General features: G+C 39.1%; 6 protein-coding genes across 8 annotated transcripts; 2 read left to right on the top strand and 4 right to left on the bottom strand.

Moving 5' to 3' along the window:
• Positions 1–1,295: 1,295 nt before the first annotated feature.
• On the top strand, positions 1,296–4,824 carry LOC121782146 (stromal 70 kDa heat shock-related protein, chloroplastic-like). Its single transcript, XM_042179872.1, has 8 exons — positions 1,296–2,000; positions 2,511–2,763; positions 2,851–2,930; positions 3,011–3,153; positions 3,230–3,328; positions 3,425–3,614; positions 3,697–4,095; positions 4,231–4,824. Exons 1-8 carry the CDS (start codon positions 1,494–1,496, stop codon positions 4,624–4,626), a joined length of 2,067 nt encoding a protein of 688 aa, XP_042035806.1. The 5' UTR covers positions 1,296–1,493; the 3' UTR covers positions 4,627–4,824.
• A 4,301-nt stretch (positions 4,825–9,125) lies between these two features.
• LOC121770831 (eugenol synthase 1-like) lies at positions 9,126–10,964 on the bottom strand. Its single transcript, XM_042167610.1, has 5 exons — positions 10,752–10,964; positions 10,533–10,667; positions 10,165–10,396; positions 9,847–10,050; positions 9,126–9,512 (listed from the first exon to the last, which is right to left on the bottom strand). Exons 1-5 carry the CDS (start codon positions 10,935–10,937, stop codon positions 9,313–9,315), a joined length of 957 nt encoding a protein of 318 aa, XP_042023544.1. The 5' UTR covers positions 10,938–10,964; the 3' UTR covers positions 9,126–9,312.
• An 884-nt stretch (positions 10,965–11,848) lies between these two features.
• On the bottom strand, positions 11,849–15,259 carry LOC121769722 (eugenol synthase 1-like). Of its 3 annotated transcripts, none has more exons than XM_042166479.1 (5): positions 14,982–15,257; positions 14,778–14,912; positions 12,760–12,991; positions 12,479–12,682; positions 11,849–12,274 (listed from the first exon to the last, which is right to left on the bottom strand). In XM_042166479.1, exons 1-5 carry the CDS (start codon positions 15,153–15,155, stop codon positions 12,072–12,074), a joined length of 948 nt encoding a protein of 315 aa, XP_042022413.1. In that variant the 5' UTR covers positions 15,156–15,257; the 3' UTR covers positions 11,849–12,071. The 3 variants fall into 3 exon arrangements, with proteins under 3 accessions (XP_042022413.1, XP_042022407.1, XP_042022398.1); XM_042166473.1 differs by having other exon boundaries at positions 14,976–15,255; XM_042166464.1 differs by having other exon boundaries at positions 14,778–15,259.
• A 4,401-nt stretch (positions 15,260–19,660) lies between these two features.
• On the bottom strand, positions 19,661–20,277 carry LOC121768343 (protein phosphatase 1 regulatory subunit INH3-like). Its single transcript, XM_042164819.1, has one exon. The coding sequence runs from the start codon at positions 20,166–20,168 to the stop codon at positions 19,791–19,793; it is 378 nt and encodes a 125-aa protein (XP_042020753.1). The 5' UTR covers positions 20,169–20,277; the 3' UTR covers positions 19,661–19,790.
• A 597-nt stretch (positions 20,278–20,874) lies between these two features.
• LOC121762921 (adenylate kinase, chloroplastic-like) lies at positions 20,875–23,798 on the top strand. The gene is made up of 7 exons (XM_042158952.1): positions 20,875–21,158; positions 21,237–21,335; positions 22,293–22,421; positions 22,521–22,655; positions 22,778–22,924; positions 23,108–23,182; positions 23,326–23,798. Exons 1-7 carry the CDS (start codon positions 20,964–20,966, stop codon positions 23,428–23,430), a joined length of 885 nt encoding a protein of 294 aa, XP_042014886.1. The 5' UTR covers positions 20,875–20,963; the 3' UTR covers positions 23,431–23,798.
• A 340-nt stretch (positions 23,799–24,138) lies between these two features.
• On the bottom strand, positions 24,139–26,722 carry LOC121782136 (serine/threonine-protein kinase-like protein CCR4). Its single transcript, XM_042179862.1, has one exon. The coding sequence runs from the start codon at positions 26,533–26,535 to the stop codon at positions 24,244–24,246; it is 2,292 nt and encodes a 763-aa protein (XP_042035796.1). The 5' UTR covers positions 26,536–26,722; the 3' UTR covers positions 24,139–24,243.
• Between the last annotated feature and the right edge of the window lie 723 nt (positions 26,723–27,445).

Here is a 27,445-nt window from a genome sequence, read left to right as displayed (position 1 = left end):
GGTGTACCAGATAAGGGAGACAGACCTTAAGTAGTTGCACATATGTAATTATCAATTCACACAATAACGTAACCACAGTTACAAATCGGCAATGTTAGTACAGAACTCCAACAAATATAACACCTCTGCGTTAATTTACCCACACCGTCAACCAATTGAATCGGAAAATTATGTATGAACACCACGCGTTGTGGGGCAAAACATTGGAGAGCATCGTACATACCTTGCCCGTGCGGGTGACCAGCCTGCATCTTGCTGTTTGGCTTCTTGGGTCTGACGAAGCTCGTCTCCTTACTTTCACCAAATAAGGCTTGCAAGTGTAGAGCTTGCCGCCAAAGTAATTTGGGTGGCGGGCAAAGTCAAATGGAAAGGGCAGAGTAGGTAATGCATATATTGGGAACTAAAAAAATTGATTGCCCAAATTTAGAACCCCTATTTCCAGAAGCACCCAAGCATCTTGAACACATTAAAGTCAAGGCTTAAAAACGTAATTGCACAGTATCAAAATCGGATAAGATATAATTGAGCATATTTCATGTTGGCCAACTTGAACAGGCCCTTAGAGGGATAAGGCTATAATTGTGTGTGGCTGTGGTATTCTCAGTACATCATAGCTAAAATAACCACTCCCATACAATCCAACGTGGCAGGACATGCAACTGACACGTGACAAGAAGCCACGATTACTAGGAAGGAAAAAGAGGTCGGAGATTTGAAATTTGTTTTGGATTTCGGGCCTCCAGCCAAACCTAGATAATTATTGGTATTGGGCTATATAATTGGGCCACTATGACTGATCACTCTCAAATCTAGTTCCAACTTACAGTTAGCCTTCATACATTTAATTTTAATTTGTTTAATTAATTATTAATTATTATGATTGATGCATATAACTTTTTTAGGGGAATTGGTGTATAATTTTTTGAAATACTCCCTCCGTCCCGGGCTACTCGCTCATTTTCTTTTCGGCACGGAGTACAATTTTTAGTATGACTGTTAGTTAGAGTCTACTAAATAATTGTATTATAAATAATTTATTAGTGTGGCATAAAAATGTTGAGTTGTCCCAGTCCGACTACCCAAATCGACCGAGATAGATTGCAAATAGTACGTTGAATCAACGCATATTTAAAATATCTTTGTATCCTAAATAAAATATATTAAGAGTTATTAATTCATATTGGTGCCCATAATAGAATAGCGAATATTGTAGGGGTCAAAATGTAATATAATACAAACCAAAATACCAGATTCTGCTTCCTTCTCCGAGAACCTACTCGAGACTCCACGATCCTTGAATCAAACAAAAATCATCCACTCCCAAAGGAAATGTCCATTTCCCCCCCCTCCCATCTCCAGATTTCTCTAGAAATTCATGAGCAAAATTTCTCCCTTTATAAACAGCTCTTCCCGCCCCCTCCACCTCTACACCAAAACACCCATATAAAAGAAAAACGATCAAGAATCAATCAAGATATTACCACGCAGCGATCATGGCTACTGCAGCTCAACTGAACTACCCATTTCCCCAAATCGCAAAACAAACGCCTTTTCTGGGCTCGAGCAAGATCAAGAAAGCATCAATTTTCCAGGTGGGTTTGAGGAGAAAAAACGGTAACAGTGGATACAAACCGCTGAGAGTGGTGAGCGAGAAAGTGGTAGGGATCGACTTGGGCACGACGAACTCGGCCGTGGCGGCGATGGAGGGCGGGCAGCCGACGATTGTGACGAACGCGGAGGGGCAGCGGACGACGCCGTCGGTGGTGGCGTACACGAAAGGAGGGGACAGGCTGGTCGGGCAGATCGCGAAGAGGCAGGCGGTGGTGAACCCTGAGAATACTTTCTTCTCCGTGAAGAGGTTTATTGGGAGGAAGATGAATGAGGTCGATGATGAGTCGAAGCAGGTGTCGTATAAGGTGGTGAGGGATGACATTGGGAATGTGAAGGTGGAGTGTCCTGCTACCGGAAATCTGTTTGCCCCTGAGGAGATTTCTGCTCAGGTAATTTTTTTTTCTGGGTTTGGGAAAAGATTGGATTTTTAAGTCCTAACTCCTATGGATTCTTGTATTTTTGTGCTGATTTTGGTTTATGTTGTTAGTGTGATTGAGGCTCGGAGATGTGATTTTGGTTGATGTTGCAAGGTGATCTAATTTTTGGGTGAACTTAGGTGAAAGGTGTGATTTTTTTAGGTTGCTTTCTTGATCTTGATATGGTATCAAGAAACGGCTCCAATTGAGCCAAGTTTGGGAATTAGGGCTCGTGACATATGGTTGAGTTTTTCGTTTATTTTGTGGCGATATGTTAATGTTTTGAGTGTGATTGTAGCTAAGATTTGATTTTAGGTGATAAATGTGTAATTTTGGTGGTTGAGTTTTGGCAATTTAGCTTCTGTTAGTTAAAGGGCTCATCACTTGATTTTCATTGATGTTTATTGCAATAATCTTCATATGCTCGCTGTTGGTTTAGTGACTGTTTGAAATTGGTTTAAGACATAGATTTTTTCATCTTAGGTGTTGCGAAAGCTTGTAGACGACGCCTCCAAGTTCTTGAACGATAAGGTCACTAAAGCGGTTATCACAGTGCCAGCCTACTTCAATGATTCACAGAGAACTGCAACAAAAGATGCTGGCCGTATAGCTGGCTTGGATGTCCTTCGCATTATTAATGAGCCCACAGCTGCGTCTCTGGCTTACGGGTTCGAGAAGAAAAACAACGAGACCATCTTAGTCTTTGATTTAGGAGGCGGTACATTTGATGTTTCAGGTACTCACATTAGTCATTGTGGTGTTAACCCTTCGTTTCATATTGTGTTATGAAACTTTTTAACCTGACGGTGGCGAATACGCGCAGTTCTTGAGGTCGGAGATGGAGTGTTCGAGGTGCTTTCTACCTCAGGTGACACACATTTGGGTGGTGATGATTTTGACAAGGTATGTATTTGTCTAAAATGATCAATTAATCTTGGTGTTTTTCGTGGTACTAACATGTGGAACACGTTGGAATGAAAAAGAGGATCGTTGATTGGCTAGCCGATAGCTTCAGGAAAGACGAAGGCATCGATCTCCTAAAGGACAAGCAGGCGCTGCAACGCCTTACCGAAGCAGCTGAGAAGGCAAAGATCGAGCTCTCGTCTCTAAGTCAGACTAACATAAGGTATAATCCTTCGTTTCTCATTGTGCTTTCGTGTGATGTATGAACTTGTTTATCGAGGGGTTTTGTCATGTGACAGCTTGCCCTTTGTCACTGCTACTGCGGATGGTCCGAAGCACATCGATACGACATTGACACGAGCCAAATTCGAGGACTTGTGCTCTGATTTACTAGACAGGTATATATGCATCTCTAGATTGATCACTTTGATTGAGAATGAAAAAAACTGTAGGAAGGTTTTGGTTTTTGGTGTCTGAGATTCATCTGTTTGCAGGCTTAAGACGCCGGTTCAAACCGCATTAAACGATGCGAACCTCTCGATCAAGGAGATAGACGAAGTGATTCTAGTTGGAGGGTCGACTCGGATCCCTGCTGTCCAAGAGCTCGTCAAGAAGATGACCGGTAAAGACCCTAATGTCACGGTCAACCCGGACGAGGTGGTTGCTCTCGGAGCTGCAGTTCAGGTGAATGTCATCCCCATCATCTCGTTATCTTATATATATATCTTCGCTTGGTTTTGCTGTGATTTGACGATCTTCGTGTCAGGCCGGTGTGTTGGCAGGAGACGTGAGCGACATCGTGCTCTTGGACGTGACTCCCCTGTCTCTTGGGTTGGAGACGTTGGGAGGGGTGATGACGAAGATCATACCGAGAAACACGACGTTGCCAACCTCTAAGTCGGAGGTCTTCTCCACAGCTGCGGACGGGCAGACGAGCGTGGAGATCAACGTGTTGCAAGGGGAGAGAGAATTCGTGAAGGACAACAAATCCTTGGGGAGTTTCCGGTTGGATGGCATCCCACCCGCTCCCCGTGGCGTCCCTCAGATAGAGGTGAAATTTGACATAGACGCCAACGGGATCCTATCCGTCGCGGCCATCGACAAGGGGACTGGGAAGAAGCAGGACATCACCATAACCGGCGCCAGCACATTGCCTAAGGACGAGGTATGCCCAAACTTCTCTAATGCTGTCGAAATTGCACTTATATATTGCTTGCATATTCTCCGATGTGGGATGGTTTGAACCTCAACAGACATTATAAATCATCGACAGCTCTGATCCTTTTGTGTACTTTTCCAGGTTGATCGGATGGTGAAAGACGCGGAAAGATACGCGAAGGAAGACAAAGAGAGACGGGAAGCCATCGACACCAAGAACCAGGCGGAATCTGTCGTGTACCAAACCGAGAAGCAGTTGAAAGAGGTCGGCGACAAAGTTGGCGCCGACGTGAAAGAGAAAGTGGAATCGAAGCTGAAAGAGTTGAAAGATTCAATTTCTAGTGGAACAACTCAAGCCATCAAGGATGCAATGGCAGCACTCAACCAAGAAGTGATGCAGCTAGGCCAGGCTTTGTACAGTCAGCCGGGAGCCGCGGCAGCTGGTGGCGGCGAGCCTGCAGCTGGCGGCCCTAGCTCGGCTGGGAAGTCGGACGGAGACGGAGAAGTCATCGATGCGGACTTCACTGAGAGCAGCTAAGCGTGTTTTGTTAAGACAATTTATGTGAATTTTGAGAGTTATTTTTTCCTTTTCTTTGTGTTGTATAGGTTGTTTGTTTATTAACTAGGTTTGAGTAAATGGAGGTTATGGAATGAGTGGAACTATTGTAAATGAGTATGTATAGATATGTGATAGTTGACATAATTGTCATATGTGATAGAGGATTTAGTTTGTTTAGTGTTGTTCCTTGAAATCATTTCTGTGGATTTTGACCACTGATTTAGTGGGAAGATTACACATAAGTTGTCTCAAAGCAATGGAAATGGATTTGAATTAAAGAAAATTGAATTGAAGCCTGAAATAAGTAACAATAGTGGAAAATACTCCTATATAACTATAAAATCCGTACACATACATGATAAATCAATAGGCATTTTCATTTGCATATAGTGGAATATATTTAACTTTTCTTTTAAATTTGCAGTAAAAGCTAGAATAATAAGAATTTTGAAGGTAAATTGCCAAAAAAAATATTCAATTCTGATATGACTTGTAGTTTTTAAAATTAGTCATAAAAATTATGAAATTATAATTTGTTTTTAAATATGGTAAAGAATTTTTTGCTCCCAACGTGTAATACTATATTTTTAATGCGAATCAAATGATGTCAATTTTTTTTATGAATATACAACATTGTTTAATTGATTGACGATAACGCCTATGTATAATTATTTGACAGTCATATCATATTATCGGATACAATTTCATGGAAAAAAATAAATCCATCGTTCTATAATTAAGAACAAATTCAAACTTAATTATTTTTATTGGCTTAATGGTGATTTTCATATTTGGGCAGCCATCAATAGAGGAGTATATTATATATCATGTATAGTAGACGACTAACATAAATATACACACATCCGCGACAGAATTGGAAATGCGAGTTTAGCTTTGGATGATATTTAGAGCCTGAAGAGACGCCTAAAAGCGCTAAACAACTTACCTTTTCTTCTTCACATGACTCGACCCGTTGCATTTCCCACCACCTCCTTGGATTCTCGAGTAGCCGTCGTCGGTGACGGAGGCCGATCTCCGCATGGATGAGACCGCGTCTTCTCCTCCTCGTCGTCGCGGCGGGCGAGGAGGACCCCGAAGGCCTCCCCGTGCTCGGGGATGGAGGAGTGGTCGCGGGCGGGGGTGGGGTTGAATTTGGAGGGAGCGAGGGAGAGTTCGGCGAAGTCGAGGGACTTGGAGCGGTTGTTTGGGGCGGGTTTCTTGATTCTTGAGTAGCCGATCATCTTGTGCTTGGAGAATGGGGAGCAGATGTGGTCGAGGTGAGGGAGGAGGGATGGGAATTATGTTAGGATAGTCGACTGCAACATTAGTTTGATATTGTCCGCTTTGGGTCAAGCTCGTATGGATTTATTTTTGGGTGTCACTCCCAAAAGGAGTGAACTAATTGGGGTTGGACATGAATTATATACACCTTCCAACAGGAATTATATACACCTTCCAACTTCCCTCACTCATCCGATGTGGGATGAGTTTGTACCCCAACAAACCTCCCATCAAACCGAGACCACATCGGGAACGCAGTCGACACGAACATGGGTCGTTCCAGCCCTGGCCCCTGGGTCATCCTGGGCCCGACTCTAACTCTGAGTCCTTCAGGGCCCGACCCTAACCGGAGCTCATCCAAGCACAACCCATAGTCACCTGGGCTCTGATACCACTTGTTAGGATCGTCGACTGCAACATTAGTTTGATATTGTCCGCTTTGGATCAAGCCTGCACGGATTTGTTTTTGGATCACTCCCAAAATGCCTCAAACTAATTGGGGTTGGACAGGAATTATATACACCTTCCAACTTCCCTCACTCATCTGATGTGGGATGAGTTTGTACCCCAACAAATTCTTGGAAGATGGTGCAGCTTGAGTCGATTATGGATGTGTTTGTGATGCCTAGATTTGGAGGGAAAGACATTTCTCTCTATGTTTGTAGACTCTGTGTTATGTTGGGGTTGGTTTGGTGGTTTTTCATCAATTATATATATGGTGGATTGTGTGGAATAATACATCTAGATTAGTATAGTAATTTTTTTTCTCTAAGCATAATTTTGATGCGATTGAGTCAACTACTTGTGATATTTAATAGCGGATGGAGGGAGTATTACTACTAGGACGACAATAGATGTAGCTTTTGTCGACGAAAAGATGTAGGAGTATTTATTGGTCGTGATCTTAAGAGATTCTGATTACCGAGTGTCAATACACACAAGGAGAGATATTAACATAGGGATAAAACTGTCAAAAACACTGATTGTGCGATGACAATTATTTTTGGTTGTTTCGATATTTAAGAGATCCAAATCACGAATGTTTGAAATCCATATTATGCACGGAGACATTGCTTTTGCCAATTCGATTTGAAGGATGATATAAAATCAGCCTATTTCCGGCATCATATCCATAGTGAGCGCATTCATCATAGTTAGCAGTTCCAGCTCCGGTTTGCGCCGTATTAACCCCGCGGCAATACCCGTGTAATTGTGTTGATATACCCATTAAATTCACACAAACAAGATATTGGAGTAATATAGATATACTATTATAGTACATTCGTCCTCATGTGAATGAGAATATATCGAGGCGGATAGGTTTCAAATGTGGTATTATAATTGATTGATTTGAATGTGATGAGATTATTACTCCATGTAGTATGTGCAAACGACACAAGCTCGAGTAATGGAAAAGAATAGTGTGGAATAAAGGTCAAATTATTGTCGAGTGGTAATTGGAATTATTTCAGAATTCAGAAAATTTATAGTACAATCAAATGTTGACGAATTGACCTTCAAACAGCTCCTTTATCTATTAATAAATGTATTTTCTTTATTTTTACTTGTACTTTATCTGTTTGTATAAATGGAGATGGGTACTAAACATAATCAAGTAAATATTCCAAACGATGCTATAAATCAATCTTTTATCCGAATATTTACAATATTTAAATAGGGTTAAATATACATTTGGAAAATCCAAATTGTTACACATAAACTCAAATAAACATAATTCTACTTCATATACATTATTGCATAAAATTGAATAAATTCGTAAAATTAACAAATTATACCTAGACTAGACCCCATGGAAAAAAAATAATTGAGAGATGGGGAAGATCTATGAAGCATGTGGAGTGTTTTTTTTGGATGATAAAAAATCCAGCCTTGCAGAAACCTGTTTGGTTATGGTGGCAAAGAGGTGACTTAAGCTTAAACAAAAAAGTTGCTTCTCTTTTCACTATCACTCTATTGTATTTTTCCTATTTTTTGTCACATCTTTTTGCAGAGAATCTATTCTACACCTATATTTCTAGTGCTTCATGCAGTGTAACAGGTCATCTTTTATTTGTTTCTTCTTACTGTAATGTTTTACACCAATGTTAAAAATGTCACATATATCACTATTGCTTTTTTTTATAAAATTATGTTGATTTTTTTTTTAAATTTTAAAATTAGAGCATGTGATCTAGCTAAAGCAATAAGCGTATCTGCGTATGCTAGGAGATCCAGTATTGAGGAGCAAAAGTCATCAATTAATGCTATATTGTTTTCATGATAGAATATATAATCTTATTACTATTGTTTTAAGTGATTATCCTAACTTCCAATTTATAATCTTTTTTTTTTTTTATTTTAGGCCCAAATAATTATATGCCTGGTGAGGCCAATAATGTTAGGCATAAATTTGCTAGGTTATTGGGCTTCAATAAATTTGTACATATGGGAGTCGACATTTAACTTTCTCAATATCTTTTCCAATTTTCTACTTCTGTTAGTAATATTTTTATTTAATTTTTTATACCCCTATTTGCATTTAAATAAGTGATTAAATCTAAACTATTATTAGTGTCCGAAGATACCCACCCTTTGTACAACTCATGTATATCCAGTGGTTGGTTCATATTTTATTCTTAATTTTCATCAAGTTGTGTGTATATATATATATAACCATGTATTAGTGCCTAAGCTAATTAACTACTTCAAATTAATTTGTATGTGTCCTATCCTTAGCTATATAGTATAATACTATAACATGACACTCATGGAGAAAAAATATTTAAAAACTTTAAAGTAATAGTATAACTGATTAAAGCAGGTTACACATGTACTTTAAATATTTGTTTAATTATAAAGAACATGAAACTTGATATCACGCCAGCCACCGTATCAAATACTCCTACAATAGTATTAATGTATTAAGTATAATGTAAAGTCGCAGGTTGCATGTTTTCTTTCCCTTTTTAATTTCACTTGTCATTATACTAAATTGACAGCAAGCTTGTTGTTTTCTATTTTTTAAATTTATTCTCTTATGTATATTGTAGTGGTTGGAGATGCTACATTAAAGCATGAAATTGGTCTGCTATATTTATTCCGTTTATTAGTATACCACTTTGCTCAAGCATTGTTAACATTTAAATCCTGAGTTTTATTTGCCAAATACTTTGTAGCTATAAATTTATTTTGTTTTAAAATAAATATTTCATTCACACTAACATTACATAATTTTTATTTCTCATAACAAATAAAGTCACATGGAACTACATAAATAAGTACAAAGTTAAATAAGTTGACGAATGAACCATAAACAAAACTAATTCTACGTATTTTGCAAACAATCAAAGCATTTTTCATCGTCATTAGTTTCTGGAAATCTTTTTATTCAAATGCTGCTGATGCAGGTTTGGGAGGGTTTTTGAGGAAAACGTCGAGCATTTCATCGACGGTGGAGAATTTGAGGTCGGGATACAGCGAGGAAGCCTCAACATCATTACCCCCGATCTCAAAATCCGCGGTCGCGCCTTTTACGAACACACTGTGAAGGATGGAAGCTGGTATATTTTGGGGATCTGGCAGAGCTGCAACCAAAGAATCATCATTTTTCTAATTATCCCTACAACAAACTCATCTTACGAAGACACAATTATTTGCAATGGAAAATTTTAAAAAATTACCAAAATTTAGGGGCAAAGAAAAAGCATTTTTTAAGTCGAGGATACAATTGTCCATTACAATTTAATCTTTTTGTTTTTATGTGACGCTTTCATTTGCATCCTTAAATTTAGTTTGGATATCAATAATATCATACATAGATGGCGTGTTTAGAAACATATATTAACGTAGTTAATTAAATTAAAAAATGTCGTTGGCCGTTTATATTTTTGATGTTCAACATAAATAAACTACACTTACTTTGTGAAAGTGTCACAATTTCTTCTTCTAGGATGTGAGTTTTCTTGAAAATTTTGCCAGTTTTCTTCTCCCAGAGAGAAATCAACTCAAGTTGTGATACAGCGTTTTTCGACGGCCGGAATATTACGATTCGGTTGTGCATTCTCGGATCAGTAGCGATTTTGATCGTGTAAATGCCAATGTCTTGTTCATCATTTAGCACGGCTGATGCAAACACACATATTAATCGAAAATGAATAAAAGTGTAGTAATAACGAGTTTTGCTCACATTTTCAAGTGTCATAAAATGATGATTTTGTAGTAGCGATTGTTACACACCTTTAGCTTCGCCGCTGCCATAAACAGTGATTTCATGTTTGTTTGGATGGGAAGGATTGAGCAAGTAGTTGATGAAGTAAGATCCGTAGCAGTTTGCGGAGATGAAAGTGTAGGGTATTTTGGCTTCTTCAATAGCTCTTCTGATTCTCCTCTTCTTGTTGAGGAACGCCTCGAATGGTGGCAATGCGCTCACCCGATCCTCCTCTACTCCGAAATCCGATGGCAAAAACCTCTGGATGTGTTTTTGTCCAATAGTATATTATTAGATGAGCTAATTTGGTCAATACAAAACGTGTTATAGAATGACTGAACTGAAAAAAAAATACGGAAACCCTAAACAATTCTTTAATAAAAAAAACATTATATACCTTTATATTACCGGAAATCTTGATGGCCTCCAAAATCTTGAGCTGGTCAAGAACTTGTGGATATGCCAATGCCGATATCACAACGTCGACTTCCCTCAATGCCTCGACGAGCTTTTCGTGCTCATCCACTCTTCCCTGCAAAAACAACATCAAGACACTTCATATATCTCAAGAATGCTTCTAAATCGAGATTACATTTTAAATTCTAGATAAGCATACTTTGATTATGATTGCTCCCATGGATTGGAACTCGTTGATGGAGTCTTTCTTGTCGGAATCAGACCTTGTAAAAACATAAGTGGGATGTCCAAATTTGATGCTTGCCTTCACCATGTGGCTCCCTATGTAACCTGTTCCTCCAAATATGAGAATTTTGCTCTCATTTTGCTTCATTGTAATCCCCATTATTTTTCTTGATTTCTTCCTTTTATGATTTTCTCTTGTTTTTGCTATTCAAAGTTTGTTAATAGGTAGGCTTATATAGAGTGAGGTGAAGCTAAAGCAGATTAGTCGAGTTGTATATGTTGGACTGGATTCAAAACTGACGAACTAATTAATAATTATGAAATTAAAGCAAAGTACAAGATCGTATGAAACATAGGACATGACACATGACTAGAATATTGTTCAAATTTGAGTAGCACACCACCATCCACTGCGAGGGCAATGTTTTCCTCTCCCTTAATAATTTCCACTTGTAATTTGTTTGAAATCGAAATAAGGAGTAGTAACGACTAGTGGGCTCATGTGTGATGTCCCTTTAATATTGTATAGTAATTTGTATGCAATTATTGCTTTCTATTTTTTCATAAATATTTTTAGTAGTTCATGAAACGCTAGAATATATTCTCTTCGTCTCATAAAAATATGAATATTTGAATCGGCACAAGTTTTAATGAAAAATTGATAAAATAAGAGAGATAGAAAGAAAAAATAATTGAAATATTGTTAGTAGATAATAGGACTCATCTCATTAGATAAAAACAGTTACCAAAAATAGAAGGAATTTTATGGGACATACCAATATTTTTATGGGATTGGGAGAGTACTAAAATTGACGTGAGAAATTGAAGAAAAATTTAAACTAATTTGACTTTTATTAGTTAGCATTTATTGATATTTTTTATGGGATCAGGAGAGTATTATAATTTGCGTGAGAAATTGAAAAAAAATTTAAACTAATATTACTGTTATTAGTTAGCATTTATTGAAATTTTTATGGGATTGGGAGAGTACTAAAATTGGCGTGAGAAATTGAAGAAAAATTTAAACTAATTTTACTGTTATTAGTTAGCATTTCATTTATTGTACTCGAATGACTTCACAATTTTATTTCAATTATACTGATAAAATATTACTAACAGAATATCCGAACTTAATCTGCAACTTCCACACATAAATGTTGATTTCCAACAACAAATAAGCATTCTTTGTAGAAAATAAAAGCACCATGAACGATGTGTGTTGGTAAATGTTGGCAGTCGTATTAATTCAAATAAAACTGCAAATCAAGCCAAAAATCAAATTTGGCTTTGTGAGTCATTGAAATGCAACCAAAGCAGGCTTGGGCCCATCATGTTTGAGAAAAATGTGGAGAAGCTCGTCGACGGTAGTGAATTTCATGTCCGGATAGAACGACGAAGCCTCCACGTCCTTCTCCGCAAAATCATAGCCCGTCGTCACGCCTTTTATGAACACACTATGCAGGATAGCCACCGGTATATTGTCTGGGGCCGGCAGCCCTGCAATAAATGTAAAAAACGAAATAATGGCTCATTTTATCATTTTAGAATGTCTATAATTTAAATATCCATTTTTTTAACTCAACGTCCAACTAATTATTATATTTACATTAATCATAAAATTATACAAAAAGTGAGACTTATATTTTTATTAATTTTTTTTCACTCGCGTTCTTTCGTAAAGTTAAGTACTAATAGACTTACTTTTCGAAAGGGCCACAATTTCTTCTTCCGAGGCATGAATCTTTTTGAAATTCCTTCCAGATTTCTTCTCCCACAGTGAAATCAACTCGAGTTGTGTTATTACGTTTGTCGAAGGTCTGTATATCACGGTGCGGTTGCACGTTCTTGGATCGTTTGCAACTTTGATCGTGTAGAGCCCGATGTCGTCTTCGTAGTTCATCACAACTAAGCACACAATCACAAAGAAAATTATGTGGGCATCCCATTCCATCATATATTAATTAGAAGGCAGAAGTTGTTACATTTAGCTTGGCCGTCGCCATAAACAGTGATCTCTTCTTTATTTGGATCGGAAGGATGGAGCAAATAGTTGATGAAGTAACCTCCAAAGCAATTTGCAGAGACAAAGGTGTATGGAATTTGTGCTTCTTCAATTGCTCTTCTGATTCTTCTCTTCTTGTCCAGGAACGCCTCGAATGGCGGCAATACCCTAATTTTGTCTTCCTCCACCCCGAAATCGGATGGCAAAAATCTCTATATTGTGAAATCAGTAGCGAATGCAGAATTTTTTATTAGAAAGTGAGTCATATAACAAATAATTATGTCATGCAAAATAACAATAATGAGTAATAATAATAATAATAATAATAATAATAATAATAATAATAATAATAATAATTTATTTGGAATACTAGTAGAATATTTTTTTCCTAGTATAACAATAATTCAGTGATATTCTTCACTTGCATATTCATTATTCATGTTCCATCTCACTACATAGTGACGGAATTATCCGTCACTAATCAGTAAAATTTCTTCACTTAACGGGTTAGTGACATAGCAAGTTTCGCCGATCCGTCATTATAAAACTTGTCAATGAAAAATATTAGTGACGGATTTGTCCATCACTAAAACTATTAATCCACCCAATGACGGAAAACATAGGCGACTGCTTCATTTTAGTGACGGAATATTATGTCATTATTTAGTGACTGAGGTTTTCCAGTCATTTTCCGTCACTGTTGTTGAGTTAGTTGCTGCCGTCACTAATTTCTGTACTATCTAACGCTTTTTTTTAGTGTCTCTCATTTCAATACGTGGGCACCACCCTCTCTTTTTATCACTTATTTAATTCTATTACTTTTTAATCAAAAAAATTATTATGCCCTTATTATGATTATTAGGTTAGAATTGATAATAAACATTTAATGAGAATAGATAAATCATATTGGCGATTAATTCATTATTAATAAACCATAATTAAAACCTTGAATATGAATTTAATTTAATTGGGATTAATCATTAATATTAGTAAAGCTTTATTAAAATTTACTAAATTCTACTGTGGTAGTAAGGAAGGTGATCAATTGCTAACTTTCTTAAGTTGTTAACTCTGTTAACTCATCAACGTATTAAATTAAAATGTCAACAAGATGACATTAAAATGTCAACACATAATTTTATTGACATTTCAATATACTTTGTTAACATTATGTGTTGATATTTTAATGTCATCATATTAGCATTTTTAATATATTGCATTGATGACTTAACAAAATTAGCAATTTAAAAAGTTAGAAATATAACGCAACCTATTATAGCAAATTGTATTCATTTTTGTAAGTTTATTATTATCCTATTTAATAGGATCATACAAACTTCCAAAAAATAATTTAAAGCAGCAGTGTAGCGTCCATATCACTACTGAGTCTATGTCGATTATCAGACACAATTTATTGAATTTGTACTACAATACTTAACATGTTTTTAGCGAAATCCCACGCATTAAATTTTTTCAGAAAGAATATATAATTCTCATAAAATACCACAAAAGAGGATTTTCTGTGTCCGTAAGACCGTAACAATATTGTCTACTATCTCCGTCCACTAAATATTGTCTACATTTGACTCTGCACGAATTTTAAGAAATGTGAAGAAAAGAGAGTTAAAAAAGTCAGTGGAGAACGTGGATCATACTTTTAAACTAAGTTTTATTAATAGAATGTGAGTGTAATCAGTTAGTGGAAAGTGGAGTCCACTTACCGAAAAAGGAAAAAAAGCAAAGGGATTAACTTATTTTGAAATAAGTACACGATAAATTAAGTAAATCCTAAACTATCAACATTTTAACAAAAAACGAAGTTAAAAGGGACTTTTTTTTTTTTTTTTTTTTAAAGTTAAAAGGGACTTACCAGGATCGTTTTGAGCTACGGTTTAATATACTTATCGATATTGAAATCACACAATCAAATATATCTATGTTTTCCGTAGCGCTAAGAACTTAAACATTCACATATAGAGTAGTAATTACTAATTATACCTTAATGTATCCAGCAATCTTGATAGCCTCCAAAATCTTGAACTGGTCAAGAACTTGAGGGTATGCAACTGCAGATATCACAATATCAACCTTCTTCATCAATGAAACAAGTTTCTCGTGCTCATCAAGCATTCCCTGCAAACACATTAATTCCAATATAAGAGAGTGAGAGAGAAAGAGAGTGAGAGAGAGAGATACGTTGACTATGATGGCTCCCAAGGAATGGAAGTGGTTGAGGAGGTCTGGTTTGGAGGAGTTTGGCCTTGAGAAAACATAAGTTGGGTGCCCTAGTTTGAGGCTTGCTTTCACCATATAACTTCCTATGTAACCACTCCCTCCAAATATCAGGATCTTGTTTTTCCTATCAATTTTCTCCATTGATTGCTATGGTTTTTGCCACAATCCTCACCACTGTTATGTATACTTATAACCACACCACACTAGTTTGAAAAAATCTTATCCTTGTTGGAACTTGCATGGTGTACGAATATATATTTTCGAATTTTCTTTTCCCCTAATTTCAATTTTGTTTTCAGACAGTGCCTTTATGACATGTGTGCTATTTTGTCACAACTTACTTTGCATGTGCTATTTTGTCTACGCATTTTACTTGTGCAGGAATATTAATATAGGATAGGCAACCAAATTTTGTAAAACAATACTGTATTTTTTTTCTATAATAATAAAATAGTTTAGTTGATCAATTATGTATATTACTCTGGATCAAAAGTTCGATTTAGTCTTTGGATATATTCTTGCAAAACTTGTGATTTTTTTTAGTTATTGAATTTGTAAATAGAGAAATGGCTGTGACGATTTAGTCCCTGTAAGGCCATCCGCAATGCTGTCTTTTATCCGTCTCTTAACAGTCTCGTCTCTTAACTATTCATGGCCCTCACTGTACTTTTTACTCCATCTTTTAACTAAAAGACAGCACCTGCAACCCTCCATCTCTTATCCGTCTTTTAACCATCTCATCCCTTAACTATTCATTCAATTTCATTTTTTATTTTTATTTCCAACAAATTCAATTAATAAAAGCACACTTCATTAAATAAAATAAAATTACAACTTGAAATCCAAAAAAAATACATAATTAAATTCGTGGCAAAATAAATAAAAAAGACATAATTTAAAATACAAATTTATAAAAATTATAAAAACTACTCCGCCGGCGAATCATCCCCTGAAGGCGGTAGCGGTACACCGAATGGAGGCGGAATACCAAGTTGTCCCGCCAGATACACAATGCCGGCATGATGAGCTTGATATTGGGCGGGCGTCATCCGGAAAGTGTCCGCCATCGTGGCGGTGAAGTACATGGACATTAGGGAGGAGGGCGGCCCTTGGGAACCCGCCTGGCTTGATTCGTCTCGGCCCCTCCTCCCTCTAGCCGCCTTCGCCGCTTTGGTCCCCTGCGGCCGACGGCGCACACGGGAGGACCCCCCTGCATCGTCTGCCGTGCCCTCAACCTCTTGCGAGGCAACCTCTTGTGCGGCGCTGCCTGAACCGCCCCCACTAGACGAGTATTGGCCACCCGCCGTGTACTTCGTGCGTTTCGAGGTCGAGCCCGTGCTGGACTGGACACCGCCGGCCAACCTTTCGACGTCTTTGACTGCCTCCCAAACATCGACATGTTTGAATTCTTTGTCGTTGTCGTCGAAATAGACTCGCAAAGCTGATCTCTGAATGCCGGTTCCAGTGGCTCCGCTTTGGTAATGAGCCGCTTCATTCTTGTAGATGCCGCAAAATTTTTTGACCTCTCTGTCGACTCGGTCAAAATGACTTCGGAGCATCTTCAATGTGCGGCGGCGGGACCCCATCGACTTAATCTCGTTGTAGGCCTCAGTGACCTTTTCCCAAAAGCACTTCCGGGATTGTTGATTCCCAATGATAGGATCGTACGAGACGCTGATCCAGGCGTTGTACAGAGCCATCGTGTCCTTGCGGCTGTACGGATGACGACCTACATCCTCCTCCTCCTCGGCCGCCTCCTCCTCTTCCTCCACGACGTCGAATGCCCTGGAGCTTCCACCGCCTCGTCCTCCTTCCGGATTGGGTTCATCCGGATAATCTTCCCTAATTTGAGATAATACCTGCGAATACCTCGGGGCGGAGGGACGAGCGTATGCACCCACATCAAAATGAGGTGGTTGGTACCCCGCCGGCGTCGATGAACCGGAACTGAAACCACCCAAGACATTGTACATGCCCCCCAGTTGCTAAACGAGTTGATGTCAAACCCGCCGGAGCCGCCAGAGTTTCCATCGCCGGACATTTTATGATGAAAATTGGAGAGGAAATGGAGATGATTTGGGAAGAATAGATGTGTGTTTGTGTGTATAATGAGGATGAAATATGAGTATTTATAGAGTAAAAAAAGAAAAAATAAATAAATTAAAAACTGTCGAAAACGGTAACATTACCATTTGAATTTTTAAATTTTTTTATTAAATTCGAATTTTTTGAAAAAAATGATCTATTGCGTCACGTGACAAAGCCCACTCCTGGGCCGGTGAATGGGCGTCACGCCTAGCGCCAGCGCGCGCGGGAGCGTGGCGAGCTGGCACGCCAGCCGTCTCGGTGGGACGGGTGTCTCGGCGAGACCGGGACGAGACTGGACTCTGTAACGCGTCTCGCTGTCGTCTCGTCTCGGAGGGACGAGACACGAGACACCCGCGTGACGCGTTGCGGGTGCTCTAATAAATAGTCCCCGTCGCGCGGGCGCGTGGCGAGCTGGCACTCCAGCTGTCTCGGTGGGACGGGCGTCTCGGCGAGACCGGGACGAGACTGGACGCTGCAACGCGTCTCGCTACCCTCTCGTCTCGGAGGGACGAGACACGAGCCCCAGTTTTCTTGTTATATTAAATTTATTACTTATTATTTCATTCGTAGAATAATACTCTCCCGACTAATTCAAAACGATTATCTTTCTTTTTTATAATTTGTCTCAACTATGATGCCATCTTTCTTTATATAGAGAATAAAATTTGTCTCGCGCCTCTCATTAAACATTGAACTATCATTTTTCCGTCTACTTTAATATACTCAAACCATCTCATGGTACACTAAAACATAAAAAAATCTAAAAAAAATCTAAAATAGATTAGGCAATTAGCTCCAAACCTAAAATACGTTTTCATATTTTGTGAACAAAAAAAACAAAAGAAAAAACAAACAAAAAAGGAAGTATAATATAGAGAATATTCTTTTAAGTTTGAGTTTAATATAAATGGTTAAAATAAAATCAACAGTTAATGAAATATTTACACTAAAATATATTTGAATTTAGTGTAAATGGTTGGAGATATTTCAATAACTCAATCTGAAATCGCATTACATTCAACAGCAGGTAAACTTGGATGAGAAATGGGATAGAGGGAGTAAAAAGAGGAAAATATGTTTGTAAAACAGAGGTTGACTAAGAATAAAGCATAGATGTCGTGGGGTAAAGAAAATCATCTTGAAATTCATCTCATGCTGCCATAGAAAAGGATCAAATATACTACTCCCTCCGTTTCTTCATAGTTGAGGCAAAACTTTTCGGCACAGAGTTTAAGAAAGAGATGTTGAATGTATTAAATAAATAGATAAAAAGTAAGAGAGGGAAAAAAGTAGAGAGAATAAAGTAGAAAGTGAATAAAGTAGAGAGAATAAAGTAAGAAAGAGTAAAGTAAGAAAGAGAAAAAAGTTACTATATAGAGAAATGACTCAACTATGAGGAAACTTCCCAAAATGGAAAAATGACTCAACTATTGAGAAAAGGGAGTACTACTTACTAAATTGGTGTTGCTGAAACACGGTTTTGATGCAACACAACACAAGTTGAGACTCAAAATCATCAACAATTAAGGGGAGGGAGGGAGGGAGGGTGAGAGAGATAAAACATCTATATATCCAGCCATTTTACAACCTTGAAGCTCTTTGAGTTGCAATGATACACTGAGGACTTCAAACCAACCCTGTTCAGCAAATTCCATTTTCTTCTACAGCTAGATCATCACCACTTGTACATTTTCGAGTATTTATGAAGCAATATAAATACTCGAAAATGTACAAGTAACAGCACTGATTGCTTCTTGCGAATATTAACTGAACCTCAAGTAACAGCCAATTTTTTCAGATGCTTTTACGTTGCAGGCATTAACCTTAGAGTCAATTATAACAACTAGTCGAAAAACTGATTTCTTAAGGAAACCAAACTTATATGCTGTTGATACTCTACCAACATCCACAAATCTGCCAAACTTACTATGATCAGCAATGATTCTGCTTGAAATGCTTTCCTTACTAAATAACTCACACGAATTCAACTAAGCTACCGATTCATCAACATCATCTCAATGTAATTCCAACTTTATGCCCTAAGAAGTTTATACTATTTCACTAATCAATGACAATTAGGATAAAAGCTTACAGTGAATTCCCTATATCAACTCAGACACAAATTGATCACAAAGGTTAATCCGGACAGGCTGTGGCAACCAAGAACAGAGCTTCTTAAGAATCCAAAACTGAACTTCAAAAGGCCACAAGCAATTTTATGAGAATCTGCAAACATCAAAAGGTTTCTTATCTATGGGGAGTTGAAACACGATTTATCAGCTATGTTCAATCCTATTTTCCCCTGCAAATTACTGCTGCTCAACTCTGTTTATCAATTCTCATTATCATAAATTGTCACAAAGTCCTAAGCTATGAAATTCATCGATTTAGCAGTGAGATCAATATTGAGGAGATTAAATGGGAAAATAGCATACGTAAATTCATCAACTCAGCTGTGAGATCATGCTAAACTTTGAATTTCACCAAAAATTTAAAACAGTTAACCTAATTAACAAAGCAATCCCCTTCAAGTCTCCAATTAGATGCAACAACCAATAAGATCTTCAAAACAGAAACCATAATTTTCAAATTCAATTCCAATTTTCCGTAGATTTTACAACATTTCCAACATAATCACAATTACGCAAACAAATTAACCGCTTACAGAATAATCAACCGATCGATCAATCACCGACTCGTCGAAGCCTCATCACGATTGCCGTTGCCCTCAACATCAATATCCCGTCCACAATCGTGATCGTGATCGCACTCATCGTCGGAACCGTCCTCGTCAAAAGGCTTCTCCTTGTGAAAGATGCAGCATTTTTTGGAGCTCTTTTTATTCATAAACTCATTGTCTACCGTGCCTTCCTTCCACGACACCTTCTTCTTCGGTAGCTTCAATTTCAACACTAGCGAATCCCTAATCTGCGGCTGCTGGTTGGAGGAGGAAGACGATGACGTCTCGAGTGACACGGTGGTGGTGGTGGTGGTGGTGGTGGTGGCCGTAGCCGGTGCCGTAGAAGGGGCGATATTCAATTGCCTGCTGTTGGTCGGCCTCGCCATTGCTGTGATTGAAGCTAGGGTTTGATTGATTTCAATTGGGGGGAAAAGTTGCGTCGTTTATAGGCCTAATTTTGTGCGTTTTGGTGGGACAGTTACCGGTTGATTTGTTGATGGTGTTGGTTTATTGATTAGGTTCTCAATATTATTTTGCTCTTAAATTTAATAAGTAATCCCACATTAATTAACACCTATTGACTTTGCATTAGTTTTAAGAAATATAATGGAAAGTGGATTATTTAACAAATTTTGAAATTTAACTAATTTTTCTTGCGTTACCTTATTCATTTCTTTCATTACTTATTTAAAATATTCCATTTGCAATAATTTTTAAATAATATTGTAACTGAAATAATTTAAAAATAAATTAAAGGAAAAATAAATAAGTAAATTTTACTATAAAGTCCGATAAATATAGATACAACTAAATTGAAAATAAAAAATAAAAAAAATTATTAAATCAAAATGCATTAGCATAAAAACCTAATGAAATTAAAAATTGTAAAATGAGTAACATTCAATTTCATACAAAAGCAAATTATAGCACAATCTTGATTAATTAACCAAACCAAACCAAACCAAACCAAACCCTAACCTATTGGCCTGAATAGAAACTATACCACGTGGACGACTCTCCGCCGTTCTTAGCTATATCTCAATTAAATCAAACCATCCAAATAAATAAAAATAATACTAACAATAATTATAATTTCTTCGTTTCTACTTAGAGTATCTTTTCTGGTCACCATTTTACACATCACCGGAAAATCAAGGGACTGTTTGGGAGAACAGAAGAAGATGGCGTCTTCCTGCAGCTGCAACTCCGGGAATTTCAAAGCAGCGTCTTTCCATCCAAACAAGCCCTTAGCTCCTACACCCAGTCATCTCCTCCCCACTTCGAAACCTTCGCAGCTCGCCTCTCTCTCTCTTCGTTTAAATCAAAATCCGTCGCAAACCCATTTCAGGAAATCGAAAGCTGTTCCTGGTTTGCAGGTAAAGATTCTCTTTTCCTGGTGATGATTTTTTTGGGGGTGAATATTTATTGATTTTGTGGCTGGAAAATGAAAATAGGTTGTTGCTTCTGGTCAAAAGGGGGAGCCATTGAGGGTTATGATATCAGGAGCTCCTGCTTCTGGGAAAGGAACCCAATGTGAGCTTATTACTAAAAAGGTATTTCTTGTTTTTATTTTGCAAATTTAATTTTTTTTATTAATTTGAGCTTTGTAATATTGAGTATATGCAATCTGTTTTTCTATTTTTAATTGTATATTGCATTTTTGGCTTTCTATGTATATATGTATAGTGAAAAGTTTAAATATGAAAATTGATGTGACAAATGAGAATGGACAATAATTTTCTGTCTTTCATGGTGAATACATCTCCTTGGTGGATGAATGCCTGAGTTGGAATCTCATGAGGAGTGAAATTTTCTGTTTAATGCAATTAATTTCACATTATACATTCACTCCAGTTTTAGCTGGTGGATCATGGATGATCAGTTGATTTATCAGTTTACCTAATGAAACAAAGTGAGAATTGTTTTCAGGTATCATAAGCAAACCAATGATCCATTATATGAATTTTATGAACATATTGGACAACCTACATTATCTTGGAAGTTGGGATTAGGGCAAGATAAAGAATGGGTCGAAATTTCTTAGTGGAGTAGTAGGGATAGGAGAAGCCAGGCATGTGGGTCTGTTTCTGAATGATATGCTATAGGGAAAAGGGAATTCTCATGAAGATCCCAATGAATAGATGGAATTGTAGATGTAATGCCGCTCACTTTGTAGTTTGATTGCTCGTGATTATCGTGCACTGCCATTGCAATAGAGTGTGACTTGTCTTATATTCCCCTCTACATGAACATTAAAAGAAAAGGTCGGATATCAGACAGTTGATGGTAAACATGAAAGTAGTTCCGTGGTTGTGACATTGTCATTTTCTCTAATCCATATCTATGTGTGCTGCCATTGTATCTAAAACTGTGTCCTCCTTGAGCTTAAATGGTGAAATATGGAGTATCTGTTAATCAATATTCTTTCCCTCAAAAGATAAGCATTTCGTTTTTTACCTTTTGATTTCATCAAAAAGTGTGTTTTACTAAGTTGTTTTGTTACTCTGCAGTATAACTTGGTGCACATTGCGGCAGGAGATCTTCTTCGGGCTGAAGTTGCTGCAGGGACTGAAAATGGGAAGCGTGCTAAGGAATTCATGGAAATGGGGAAGCTTGTTCCCAACGAAATAGTTGTCATGGTAGCCTTTGTTTTTATGTTCATTTTCCCACTTATAAAAAATCCAAGATTTATTGGATACAACTCTCACAAACAAACTCACCTCTGTTGCTGGTTGCAGATGGTTAAAGAGCGGTTATCACAGCAAGATTCTCAGGAGAACGGCTGGCTCCTCGACGGATATCCAAGAAGCGAATCCCAAGCTACCGCTCTCAAGAAATTTGGTTTCGTTCCAGATATCTTCATTCTTCTCGAAGTGAGGTTCTACAGTTGGTCTTGTGCTATTTTTTATTGAAATTCTTTATTCCTTCGAGTAGCTGGGTATTATTTGGATTCAATGTTAATGTGTTACTTAATTTGATTATGAAACGAATGCAGGTCCCTGAAGAGATCCTCGTTGAGAGAGTTGTTGGCCGCAGACTAGATCCTGTCACCGGGAAAATATACCATCTTACATATTCTCCCCCAGAAACGGAAGAAATCGCTGCAAGACTCACGCAACGTTTTGACGACACTGAAGAAAAGGTCTGCACTTTTTTTCTTTGATCAGATAAACATAAATTTTAAAGGCTCCATCATGGTGGTCTCAAACCCAAGACCTTTGGCCTCAACCATTAACCATTTTATCAACTGCTTCATGTTGTTTTTGTCTTCTGATCTCTCTTTCATATGTCTAGCCTGTGACACGGCTTTATCTTCGTCTTTCAGGTTAAACTGCGTTTGCTCACTCATAACAGCAACGTGGAGTCCGTGCTTTCATTATACGAAGACCAGATAGTCAAAGTATGATACAATAATCTCTTGAGTTTCTCTCTTCCTCTTCCTATAGATCAACTATAATCACTAGTGATCCTCGTTAAGATTCTCTGCTTGCTTGAGTGAACCATAGCTGGTCGGGAACCTAACTTTTCGCACCTTAACTGCAGGTGGACGGAACTCTCCCCAAAGAGGAGGTATTCTCACAAATTGACAGCGTACTGACAGAGCTTCTCGCTAAAAAGGGAGCTGCATTTGGCTCACTGGCTGCATAAAACTGGCTCAGCTCTAGAAATGGAGCAAGATTCGTGCGAAAGGGAGGTACATAAATATAGAGAAAAGATATCAAATTCATAACTATTGCCTTACCGAAGAAAATATCATGTTTCACTGCTTTGGGATGATAGGGAAGAATAAAGAACATCATCTCTTCGTATACCAATTTGCAAGTTTTTTCTTCAATTCATCCATGTTTGTACATAGGTGAAGAGATTTGAATTAGCCATTGCTGCATTTTCGTTAGTGCTCATGACGTCTTCAAGACTGATTATCGATGTTTATGAAAGTCGATTATATGCTCTTGATGTTGCAATGACTTGTTCAATGATATATATTTTTCTAGTATGTATATGTTGTTCTTGAATTTGCATAGGTCGTGCTAGTTGTCGCATTCTATTTTTCTTCTTTGTGTGAGAAATGGTGTCACACGTTAGTGATCTTTATGCCTTGATTCTTACTCCATTTGACTGCAAAATTTTTCTCTTCTAAGGAAATGAAAATGGTCCAATTCATATTTGATGTCTTAAGGAGTATTAAAATAGTTGATAATTCAAAATCAATCATAGGGTGCTACTTGGTCAAGAATGTGACTTTCAAATTTGCAGACTTGCATTTGACTTTCTACAGAGTAGAATTAAGAGTGTTAAGTTAAACGACGTCATTTTGTGTTAGGTGCAAATGGCAACTAAAATTGAATTGAGACATTCCATCAAAATTTGAATTTGTATTTTATTGGATTCTACAAATATATGTACCAATTCTTGTATGAATTTGATTCAGACTAAGTTTACATAAGAAAACCAAAAAATTTATGTTGATGAGATACTAGCTGATCTAGACAACACTTGGGGCGCCAAACATGCCTCCAATGCCCGATCTAGGCTATTTGCAACTTCGCTCATCGTCGGCCGATACCGGCCCTCTAGCGTGACGCAATCGGCGGCCAAGTACCCAACGTACCTCACTGCCTCAATCTCGAACGGAGATGGGGGCGCGACCCTTGGGTCCAAGATTCGATGGATGTCGTCTTGTATTATGTAAGGGACAACGTAGTCCACTACGTTCCTAGGCACGCCAAACTCGTTCTTGTGGATCGCCTTGCAACCCGAGATCAACTCCAACAATACAACCCCAAAGCTATACACGTCGCTCTTGGTTGTCAGGAGCTGAAGCCTATAGTATTCAGGATCCATGTACCCCATAGTCCCTGCGGCCCGTTGTGACAGGTGGGACTCATCCTCCTCCGGGCCCCTCAACGACAGGCCGAAGTCGGACACCTTGGCACCTCCTCTGGAATCAAGCAATATGTTGGACGGCTTGATGTCACGGTGGATGATACTTGGCACAGCGTACTCGTGCAGGTATTCGATCCCCCGAGCCGCGTCAAGAGCCACTTTGATCCGAACCGGCCACGACATGAGCGAGGTCTTGTCAAACTTGTGAAGATGATCGGATAGGGTTCCATTGTCTAGGTACTCATATACGAGCACAAGCTCGCCCGATTCTTCGCAATAGCCCAATAATTTCACGAGGTTCTTGTGGTTGAGGCGGGACAAGAACTCGAGCTCATTCACAAACGCAATGTCCCTATCCTCCTGCCCCCGTTTGCTGGCCATTGCGTATGAGGAAGACACTGAGGACTCGGCTCTCTTGACCGCCACTAGGCGTCCGTCTTCCAAAGTGGCACGATAGACTGATCCGAAGCTACCGCTCCCGATCTTGAGCTCCTCAGAGAAATTATCGGTAGCCATAAGCAACACTCCGAGAGAGAACTCCTCCAAATGGCCTCCGTTACCGGTGCTGATCAAGTGGCTAAGTTTCTTCTCCAAAGCCGGTCGCCTCACTAGTTGAGGCGAGCCAGGTTCGCCCTCCCCGTCGCCCTCTTCCAGACGACCAGAGTCATGGATCCGACTTCCCCTAATCTTGATATACCGCAAAAACAAGAACACACACAAGGCCACCAATGATGACAAACTCCCAACACACCCAACCACCATAAAGGCCACCATTCTCCTATTCCATTTGTTGCCACCACTAGACGGCGGAGGAACTGGTGCAGCCACCACCGGCAGCTCTGGATCACAAGGCTGACACATCACTAGCCCTTCATCCACACAATAGTCACCATAACTAGGCCAATAACCACAACCACACTCCTCCTTAACCATACAAGGGAATGGCACAACATCACCAAACACAAATGAATCACTATCAAGAAGAACCTCATTACCCCAACACACCAAGCTATTGTTAGACTTCAAAACACCACAAAAAATGTCTCTCCTTCCTTGAATGGCTACAAATGCCTCATCCCTCAAAGACTCAGGTAAACTAAACTCCCCTCTCCCCCAACAAACAACTACGTCGTCTGCTCTTGCTCTTATCGCGCAGACGCGATCCTCCCCAACCGCAACCGATTTAAATCCTCCCTGAGGCGCCTCTCCCGCCAAATTTCCACCCCAGCATTCCAAGCTCCCGTTCTCTCTAACCCCACACGCGCCACGAACACCGGCCACGACAACGTTGAACTGCCCGGTGGGCCAATCGCGGGTGGTCACATTCCGATCACCGCCGGAGCATGAGATCTCTCTGGATTCCGACAAACCACACAGGAAATCCTCTCCCACCGCAAGGCTCGAAGCAAAGACTCCGCCGCTGCTGCCGATATCGCCGCTTCTCTTCGGCCAGCACTCCGCGGCGGCGCCGGTGGCGTGGATGCCGCAAATGCGGGAGTTGGAGGAGGTCAAATCGGTTAACAGCGTGCCGTTGTAGATTCGCTTGCGATCCATGGGAATGGCGGCGTCTGAGAATCTCCAGCAGAAGATGATGGATTTGAAGGTGGGGTGAGAGGAGCTCAGGGCGCAGATGAAGCCGTCTCCGGCGGCGACCGCGGTGAGAGAAGGCGGCGCGGGGCTGAGGAGGAGCTGAGTTCTCTGAGGGAAGAGGGTGCAATTGAGGGAAAAGATTGAATTTTGGGATTTGATTAGGGCGCAGATGACGGCTTGGTTGTTGGTTTCGGAAATGGCGAGGGTGGAGAGGGAATGGGAGAAGGGGAGGAGGGAGACGAAGAGGAGGCCGAGGAGGGAAGCGTTCATGGCCATGGAGAAGGTTTTCTCATGGTGACGATGCACGATTAGAGAGAGAGAGAGGGGGAGACACCAAGATTGTTGAATATTGTAAAAACTGGATTTTTATGGTGAGTTTTAAGGGGATGGGAGAGGAGGGAAAAGACAAAGGGAATAACGCGGTTGAGAGAGAGGAGTGAGGACCAAGACCGAGTCTGCAACTGGAGAGACAGAGAGAGGCAGCGCGTAGTCAATGAAAACGAGCTTCGTTTGTTAAAAAGGAAAAGTGGTGTTATTTTTTGGGGGGGAAAGGGGGCCATGAAGCGATTTTGGAAATGGCTAAGAGCATCCACAGTGGGATGGATGTCCCGAGAGACATCCCGACGGACTTCCCAAAACCATCTTCTGTCACGTCACAAGAACATCTTACTGCACTGCCACGTCATAAGTACATCTCACTGCACAATGGCGGACATCCCGGCGGACACCCCCCAATGATAAAAATTCACAAATTTACCAAATTAAACAATTTACGGAATTAAATAAAAAAATAAAAAAAGTACATTTCATTAAATAAATAAAATAAAAAATGAAAAGTACATTTCAACAAAAAAAAATTCTAAACAAATTATATTCTAAATATCAACGACTATCCCTCTGCGTCCATATCTCTTCAATAATATCATTCTGGAGTCGAATATGGGCTTGTCGTTGGCGCATGTCGGCAAATGCACAGACTCGATCATCCTCTTTATGGGGTATCCCCATACTTACATTGGAGGTGGTCACACCGTGGCTTGGACCGGCAGCATCAACATCATCATTGGCCCAATCAGTCAGTGTTGGACCTTCATCTAGACAATCATGTTGTGCATGATAATACATGCGTACATGATATCAACAATGCTGTCAATATACCACAACCGTGATAGACCTTTCACTGCCG

This window comes from Salvia splendens, chromosome 2, assembly GCF_004379255.2.
Source record: "Salvia splendens isolate huo1 chromosome 2, SspV2, whole genome shotgun sequence".
Classification (NCBI taxonomy): Eukaryota; Viridiplantae; Streptophyta; class Magnoliopsida; order Lamiales; family Lamiaceae; genus Salvia; species Salvia splendens.
Note: the sequence above shows the minus strand (reverse complement) of the source record. Positions and strands in the feature narration are given on the sequence as shown.